The sequence below is a fragment of the Cibotium barometz genome, chromosome 25 (genome assembly GCF_041138505.1).
Source record: "Cibotium barometz isolate CiBa-2024 chromosome 25, ASM4113850v1, whole genome shotgun sequence".
Classification (NCBI taxonomy): Eukaryota; Viridiplantae; Streptophyta; class Polypodiopsida; order Cyatheales; family Cibotiaceae; genus Cibotium; species Cibotium barometz.
In genome coordinates, this window is record NC_141070.1 from 9,754,518 (window position 1) to 9,764,064 (window position 9,547).

A 9,547-nucleotide genomic window follows, 5' to 3' on the forward strand; every position below is an offset into this window, starting at 1 on the left:
ATGTTCATACTGCTTATAGAGGGGTCAAGCCAAAGCACCATCAAAACAAAGTTATCCTCATAAAAATCACGAAGAAAACAAGAGGCGAGTAGGATGAGCATAGCTCAACAAATCCCCTACAAGGTGACAAGCTACATACTGAGGCAGTCTTCCCTACATTGTAGACTTTGGATAGCAGTCAGTAACACCAACCTTCTTGATGTCCTACTTGAGGGGTTGTCAACACCCCTCAGCAAAATCCAGTTGCAATGGGAGGAGCAGGATCAAAAAACCTGACATCACCAACGGATCAAGCTTCACATATCATAAATAAGGATGAGTTCATATGTGGGAAGAGAGTGGAAAGGCAACCTAGTCCAACCTGCCGTTGGATTGTGGCCCAGAAATACATGAAAAAGCACGCCAAAACTGTGGGTGGGAGACTTTTACATCTTATTTGCCACTTAAATGATTCAAGAATGTACATGTGGGCCCAACACCCCCACCTCACAAGTCTATCCCCAACCATGAATTTGCAGATGGATGGGACTGAGGCCAGCATGCGCACACATACGCGCATGTGAAAGAGGACTCAATTCTTACCTTGCTGATCCTTTCCTATCTTGTAATGCTAACAGGTGCACACTCGTTTTAGGCCTTCCCTGCCCCCTGCTAGGCATCGGTGCTTGCCCATGCATGTGCACAAGTGTGTTAGGACGTATGTCCATGTCAGAGAGAGAGAGAGAGAACCATCACTTGATTCGCGAAGGATTCGCACATTCTACTCATGCAGAATAACATCAATTTCTCACTACAATGCTGACACAAACTATTGATGAAAGTAGCAATGTGCCCTTTTGCCATCATAAATAATTGATAGACTTCTAATTTTGAGAAGTACCGCCCACAAAAATGTAGAAGTCTAAATCATGCCAAAAGACAGCATAGAGCTTTCTTCAGACTCTGTGCCTGTACAATTCGAATTCTCTTTGGAACTCCAAAACCAAGAAAACAGACCCAGTTTCAACAACAAAATAATACTACAAACCAATGACTTCCAAGTTGTGATTGCTGTGACCTTTCAGGAATTTCTCTGTTACCTGGCGCCATCATTCGAGTCACTAAGTAACAAACCATAAAAAGCATGAAAACAACCATTTGAAGTTTACCAACTGAAAATTTACCTGTGTGCAACCAAAGAGCCTCAGCTCACAAAGATACTTGCACGAGTCCGCAAGAAATCCAAGGCACTCATCACCTACCATCCTACAAAAGGACATGTCCAATTGTTGCAAACATGAATGGCTATGCTTTGCGAGAGCCAAGACTGTTTGATCTGCAACCTGCACAGAATAAATTGCTTGATTAAGTTAAAATACCATCCAGCTTCACAGGTCAAAGTAGAAAAAGTTAGGCTCACATGCTATACCTGCTGTACAGAGTTTACTGAAAGGTTCAGTAATGAGCCTCCTGAGGCGGTTACGAATGCAGCAACAGCTTCATCACTGAGACACTCAACCATAAGATAAACAATAAGATTGGCATGCTCCCACACTTGCGTGAAATAACTGTGCAACCCCAAGGGTGGCATGCAACAACCTGAACTTGCATCTCCTCAAATTGAGAAGCTTAAGCATTCTAAGACCATCTGCAATATGGGCAATGGCAACATCAGTCAGCAAAGAGAGATGTGCCAGATTCAATACTCGAAGAGAAGGGCAGCAGGCACCAATTCCTGCAATGGCTGCATCAGTAACAGAGCTACCAGTACAAGAGCAGAGTCAGTGAGTCAAATTAGACAAATTAAGCGATTGAATAGAATCAAACAACAAAAGCTCAGGGAAACAGAAGGTAAATAGACTGCAGCACATAAATCCATTCACAAACAAGTTCATTCACTCACCTGCAGTGAGCAAGAGAAAGCTCTCTCAGATGTGGACCCAACTGCACACTTAATTCGCTCACAACTTCATCGGTGACACCACCAACTCCTGACAATGAGAGTTTCTGCAACTTCGAAAGCCTCACGAGATCATGTACTAACACTGTGGCATTAAGTTTCGGGCAACCCTCGAGCACTAGCGCCTCCAGTGTATCACCGGCACACCGGACTACAGCTTTGACAGCATCATCAGTAAGAAAGGAGCAGGTACTCAAATCAAGGTGAGCCAGGAAGGGGGACGCTTGCAATAGGGCTTCAAGTCCCTTATCAGTGAGCCTGTATGCACCGCAGAGAGAGAGAGATTTGAGAGGGAACATATTGGGAGGTTTGGCAATTGTGGCTAACAAGCACTGCTCTGACAAAGCTCGTCCACAAAAGCCCAGATGCAGTTGCTGCCCCACAAAACAACAAGTTAGTCATAATGTCATTTTTAAAACAACCTAAACAGTATGAGGCAGGTGATGCATCAAAATTGCTGGGTCATTTACAGGACAGTTCACACATAGCTTAAAACAGCTCAAAACAAGTTAAATGTTGATTTAAACCGCTGACCTCCAGGCGTTCCGCAGAAAGCTGTCCCATCATTTCAGTCAACTCACTCTCAGTGACTTGAGTGCAATCGGGGGCTCGAATTTCAGACGGAGCCCCCTGAAAGAAGAGAGAGAGGGCTTTTGAATTCATCTTGCGGTGCTTACAGATTGCAACACTAATACGAGTCCTGATGAACTCAGGCACTCCCTCCAAGGACACAACATTCTCAGCATTATCCACTAGCACAACAAGACAAAGATCTTGTAGGGAAAGGCATGGCTTCCTGCTAAATGTGGAATCACCAGGGACTCTTGTGGGACTCCAATCCACCAGGGACACCTTGGTTTCAGATTTGCTGGCATGCATGCGGGTGGCAGCTGCCATGGCACGGGCTTCTACGTGTTGTCTTGCAGTTGAGAAGGGGCCTGGCCAGTCTGGCTGTGGCTGGGGCTGAGGCTGCCGCTGTTGCTGTTGCTGTTGCTGTGGTTGGGGCTGAGGTTGGCGTGCTTGTCGACCTCTCCGCCTCTCAATATTAGCAGGAGGAGCAGGTGGAGGAGCACCTGCGGGCGCTTCATCGTCATCAGCATTGAAGTGGGCAAAGTGAAAAGCTCTCGCCCTGGCTATTTGCAGGAACCTTGCCCTTGACGCCTCAGTTCGGCTGCGCCTGCCGTGACTGTTGCCACCACTGTTCAATGGCCCTGCCTCTGCCTGGGGCCTCTGAGAGGGCCCTGCCTCTGTTTCTAAGGGAGCCATTGCTGCCAGTACAGCACTGCTTGGATTTTCATGCTGTGCAACTGTTTCCTCGACATGTTCTTGCCCTAACAGCCTAGATGCAGGCATATCATCGCCATCATCCTCCACTGGAACGTTCAGATCAAAACTACTAGAAAACTGGCCTACCTCGCGATGTCTCTTTGATTCGGGCTCTTCACGCGAATCATCCATGTCGTTCGGCCTGCTATGCATGGGACTTCTATTCAAATCCAGAGAGAGAAACGATTTTATTTCATCATCGGAGCCCGACTCAGGGAAACCGACGCCCGCCACCGCCATGGATTTGCGTCCCCGACCGTGACCTCTCCCTCTCCTTCTACCCTGACCCCTTTCAGCGCAGACAAACCCTTCCCGATCACTAGCTTTCCTTCCGCGAGAACTCACCCTCGCAGATACAAAGCCGGGGTTGGGGTTGGGGTTAGGGTTAGGGTTGTCATCAGCGATAGGGCTAGGGTTTTGCTGAGAGTAGGAGTCCTCACCTGTTGAACGCTCTGCCAATTTAGCCTTGACAGCCGCTAAATCGGTCTTCTCACCGGCAATTTCGCAGTAGGTTTCTTCGAGGGATTCCTCCGCTTTCCTCTTTCCTTTCCCCTTATCTACAAGAGTCTTCTTATTTGCAGCTTCGTTGAAAGTCGCGGCCGGCTGACCCGACTCTTCATCTGCAGAATCTATCGCCGCTTCCCGCCTGCCCGTCCCTTTCCGACAAGATCCGCCAGACTTTCCCAACGCATTTCCACCAAGAGCAGACACTACGGCGACGTCAGCATTTAACCTGCGGCTTCGGCGGGTGACCGGCGATTCATCTCGCGTTGCCGTTCTGGCAGACTCCTGGTCCTGCGTGGGGGTAGCCGGGCCGAGGGACGGAGGACAGGGGCTCGCGGGTAGATCGGACGAAAAAGCAGGGGTTGCCGAGCAAATGGGCGGAAGTCCGGGCGGTGGAATGTCGGAGGCAGGTTTTCTTTTCGTCGAAGACGTAGCAGATTGCGAACGAAGAGTAGGCATGGTGAGGCAAACCTGACGCAACGTCGACCTTCGCAGAAACCCTAATGCAGTTGAAGAAAAGGGTAGCCGCTTCTTGCCGTTAATGTGGCAATGCCTTTTCACAGAAAGCTTATAGCCATCGCCGGCAATGCAATGCTGCTGAACTCCAGCAACAGAGAAAGCAGAGAGACGCAGAGAAACCCTGAGCTCGAGTCAAGCCTTAGCCGAGCTTTTCATATGGAACAGTCGATGCGTTTCCCGCCATCCCGGACAGGTGTGAGCTACAAGATTCCCTATCTACCGTCGATCCACTCCGGATATCGACGGCAAATATCGGCCAGGAAGTTTTAACCACTCGTAAGAGGACCCAAATATCAAGCTTCACTTGGAAGTTGGAAGCTCTTCGTCTAATCAATCTAACATGTGTTTCAAACATATGGACCCTAATCTAACATCTAACATTGTGTCGTGTTGGACGCAGAAGAAGCTCACAAACTTCCACCGGAGCATGAACAATGTGCTAAAAGGTTTGCAATGAGTTAACAAGGTCACAGTGAGTTGATGTTAACCACTCCATATGTCATATGGTTTCACTTACTCAACATGCTGTTAGGCGCTTTGCCATTCAACCCGCTCAAACAAACACTTACTCTTTGTAACACGATGCTAGAACATTTAAAGCAACTTTACCTTGTACTTAATGTCAAATACGGAAAGTCTATGAACTCCATATGCATACTTGCTTAAGACTAGTAATAGAGGCTAAACCATTTTTAAGTTTAGCTTACCTGGTGTGAAAACTAGTCACTTGTGTATAAGTCATTTTTAATAAGCCACATAGAACCATTCGCTTTTGCAACACATAATCATTTCTGTGAGCTCTCCTCTTGCCTCTTCTTGCTTGCTTATATGCTATTGGATTCATGCATGCTAGATGGATGCTTGCTTCAATAAGTTTGCTTGTAGGTTTTTGTCTTTCATTAGCTTCTTCTTCCCCTACCTTTTGTAAGAGAAAACCATCGTGGAGGACCATCTACCTTATTGCTCATGTTTTCAAAATGGATTCCACTCCTAATCACACTTATTAAGCTATTCCTTGGCTTAAAGCAATGAAATCTAATTAAATTTCAAGCAAATCACCAATGAGATCATGATTTTTCTCTTCTAATAGATGAAACTAGAATGAAAGCAATGAAATCTAAGCCCCTTGAGCTTTAATTTCAAGCAAATCACCAATGAAATCAAGGCTTTGTTCTTCCAATAGATAAAGCTAGAATACTCTAATGCAAATAAACTTCAAATTGAAATCAAAGGCAACAATTAAACACTTCCAATGACTCCAAAACTGTATGTTTTTGGGAGTGTGACCTCAACATCGGACAATATTGAGTGATCCCAATAGCTTGGAATGGATGGATGGATGCATGGATGGAGCTAAGCCCTAGGCTAGTCCCTGGCAGCAGCACCAAATATGTTCAAGCCAAGAGCTTATCTTAGCCTTGCCGAAGCATGTGTCGCTGGGTCTTGCCTTAGAGCTATAAAATGTAAGTTTCCTATGTGTATGCACTAGCCCGTCTGTCCTGGCATTCCCACTTTGTTGTTGTCACATTGGAATGCTCCTAGCTCGTGAGCCTAGACACGAAAGCCATTAGTATGGACATGTGAGATGCGATCCTAGACACATGGCCATGAGTCTGGACATGTGAGCTTGCAAACGTAAGTCTAGAGGTAAGTATACCGACTAATTATAATTGCCCTGAAGACCCATAAGGACATATCAACTAATTATAATTGCCCTGAAGACTCGTAAGGACATACCGACTCATGCCCTTTAAGGATTTTCCCTTCATACAATTTGTACCAGCTACAAATTCCAAGGAAATTTCATGTCCTTCATAATTATTGAAAAAACAGAGTAGTACAATTATTACACCCAATAAGTGTACGCCAACCCTATCATAGGCCCAATTTCTAAAAGTCCGTGCCTTAGGTAGGCATATTTCATATAAGGAAAGTACGTGAGCCAAGTTCATATAAAAAAGACGTGAACCTATTGACGTGAGCCTATTGACATGAACCTATTGACGTGAGCCTAAATACATGAGCTTATAGACAAGAACTTGGATACGTGTGCTTGGACACATGAGGTTACTAAAGACATGAACCTGGATACATGAATCTCTATATGTGAATCTATAGACGTGAGGCTACTAGTAGAGACATGAACCTCTATATGTGAACCTACATACATGAGCCTACAAATGCAAACTTAGTCATACGTAGACCTAGGTGTGTGAGTGAGCCTATCATTTTAAAAAAAATGGTTGGAACCATTTTTAGACATGCTGTAGAAGCACTAAGAACCTTTGATATGAACCCAACTGGGACTAATTGTTGAAAACAACAATACAATCAATTGTAGCGCATCAAACCACACTTCTTCAAACCCACCGAGCCTTCGATCCCAGCAAATGACCATCACTCAACAAAGTGTTCCTTTGAATCCACCTCTAGTGAGGAGCTTTGGGAAGAAATGTGTTAAGGCACGAGGATGGTTGAGTTTGGAAATAATCTGCTCAACTGTTTAGACCAACAGTGGAAGGGTCATCCCTAGCTAGAGTACCCACACCTATTTCCATGAAGAGATATGGTTTGCTATGTAATTTATCACTGAAACCATACAAGTATAAAGTGTCCAATGCTCATTTCTAGCACTCATTTTGTGCTCATTTCTAGTGCCACATGGGAACCATGAGACAGCTCATTATTGGTACCAAGAAGACCCAGTAGGGTGGACTCTGGCACCATGACAAATGCTCCCCCCCACCAACGCAACCATTGGCCTTACGAGTCCCACTAGCCACTAGCAAGCATAAGCTCCAATGCCTACCTATTAAAACCCTTTATCAAGAGGTATGTATAGACCCCCTCAGCTACCATATCCACCTCTCGTACTACCACTTTAACCGGTTTCTCCAATAATTGCACTAGTACAAGAGTACTCAGTGAGAACCTGCCCAAAGAGAGATAGAGAACCATGAATTAGATGGCTATAAGTCTTATGACCAACAAGACCCATATGAGCAACATTATGATCCCTATGGGTATCCTAAACATGCATCACCTATAGACTATACCTCTCTGTTCAAAGCCATGGTGTAACAGAAGAGCAAGAAACTTGAACAAACTGGTACGTAGGTCAACGATGCAAAGGTCCACACCATATTACGGAGTGCCCTCACAAAGACCCTACACCAAATCTCCCAAGTGCTTCAAGCACTCCAAATCCCATGATGCTAAATCCCACCATAATTCTTTACGGAGGCACACGACGCTATAGTCAAGCATGCTTACAAAGATTGTCCCAACAACAGAGTTATGATTGCACATGTAGAAAAAGCTGTTGGGAATCAAGGTTTTTCCTCTATGAGTGTTAAAATAGTCACATCAGCTGTTGGTGGCTAGTGGTGTTCTTTCCTTAACGGATTATTCCATTTGGGGGTTCAAATTGAATATATAAATAAGATAAACGGGGCCCTTCCCCTTCATCCCTCCAACACCCTTTATGGGTGAGTGGGTGATGGGATACAGAGGGTGGGGGGGGCCTTATGCCATATCTGAGGCGTCCTTTGTGGGTGTTGAACTCTAATCCTACATTGGTATCAGAGCCAAAAAAGCTACCTATTGTGTTGTTGTCATCATACTCTATGTGATCCTCCGTTGTGATGGGGCTGCTTTGGGAGTCACCTCCAAACATGTAACTGGTAAGCTAGGTGGTGCTGGTTTGGTGGGCTATGACCTGGCATGCCAGGCATGATGATGCTGGTTGGGCGGGCTGTGTGAGCTGGTGTGCCAAGTATTCACTAGCTAGTAGGTGGACCTCTGAGCTGGGTGTGTGCGTGGTGCAGTTGTCGTCTCACGAGAGGGTGTTGAAATAGTCGCATCAATTGCTGGGCTGGTGGCATTCTTTTCTTAGGGGATTATCCCACATAGTGAATTTGGGGGTTCAATTTGAATATATAAACAAGATCAATGGGGCCCTTCCCCTTCATCCCCCTAACACCCTTTTATGGGGGAGTGGGTGATGGGATACGAAGGGTGGGGGGCCCTTTACGCCGTGTCTAAGACGTCCTTTGTGGGTGATGGGATACGAAGGGTGGGGGGCCCTTTATGCCGTGTCTAAGACGTCCTTTGTGGGTGTTTACTCTGCTGAACTCTAATCCTATAGTGTATACCCACTCATATAAGTGTGTGTACTTATATAAGTGTGGTAGTATGTTTTTGTATGTACCCACTCATATAAGTGTGTGTACTTACTCATATAAGTGTGTGTACCCACTTATATAAGTGTGGTAGTATGTTTTTGTGTAAGGCTATAAATGCCTAGTCCTATGTGTGAATGGCTATTAAGCCTGAATATGTGTGCATGTGTGCATGTGTGAACATCCTCTAACAAAGGAGTAAATACCCTACTTATGTGTTTGTGTGTGAACCACCTCTTAGAGGAGGTATAAATAATATCTAGATATTTATGTGTTATGATATAAGAAATGATGCCAGAAGAGAACCTTTGTAACCTATAAAGGTACATGCACTTTATTGAAAGAAAATAAGCTAATGTCACATCATTAAGTCATGTACTCTCTCTCTCTCTGTTAATAAAATTTCATGATGATGTTCCACTTCCATCTCCCATAGCATGGCTATCTGCAACCGTAGCTCATATACGTGTCCTTCATTTAGTATCAAAGCCTACCATTAGTCTCTCTCGACTGCTTCAACTACTATGCATCTCTAGTGATGCCTCTTATTATCGTGCATTTGCACATGTCAATGTAGTCTTCACCTGTACCCTATATAGATAGTCACCTGCGCCTATACTAGCCTATGCAGTAGTCTGTACTCTGTACATACAATCACATATGCCTATACCAACGTGCATGGACCATGTATATATAGTAACCTATGCCTATACTAGCCTACACACATTAGTGTAGTCTGGACATGTACCTGTACATATAGTCACATGTGCCGATACTAGCCTATGCAGCAAGGTGCACCCCCTTGTTGTTATCCACGATAGCAACTACCTTGTGTAAAATCTCAACAACCCAATTTCAAAGCCTTCTATTCACATCTGCAGTGTTGTGTGACCATTTTCCTCCTTGCTATGCCATCAAGTCTTCGCTTGTCATCCTCAACTAGTACAACTAACTCAATCAACACGTACAATCAAACAGTCACATCTGTGATAAAGCAAGAGAGCAGCTCATTCAAAAAGAAAGGGGTTCTTGAATCGTTGCCATCAAAGCCCAAAAATCAATAAGTTAGAAATATTCT

The 9,547-nt window shown here is 44.9% G+C and overlaps 1 protein-coding gene across 1 annotated transcript; it reads right to left on the reverse strand.

Moving 5' to 3' along the window:
• Positions 1-834: 834 nt before the first annotated feature.
• LOC147624226 (uncharacterized) lies at positions 835-4,411 on the reverse strand. Its single transcript, XM_086819173.1, has 6 exons — positions 2,474-4,411; positions 1,883-2,313; positions 1,579-1,740; positions 1,409-1,484; positions 1,164-1,322; positions 835-1,079 (listed from the first exon to the last, which is right to left on the reverse strand). The coding sequence occupies exons 1-6, from the start codon at positions 4,226-4,228 to the stop codon at positions 1,020-1,022; spliced, it is 2,643 nt and encodes an 880-aa protein (XP_086675299.1). The 5' UTR covers positions 4,229-4,411; the 3' UTR covers positions 835-1,019.
• Between the last annotated feature and the right edge of the window lie 5,136 nt (positions 4,412-9,547).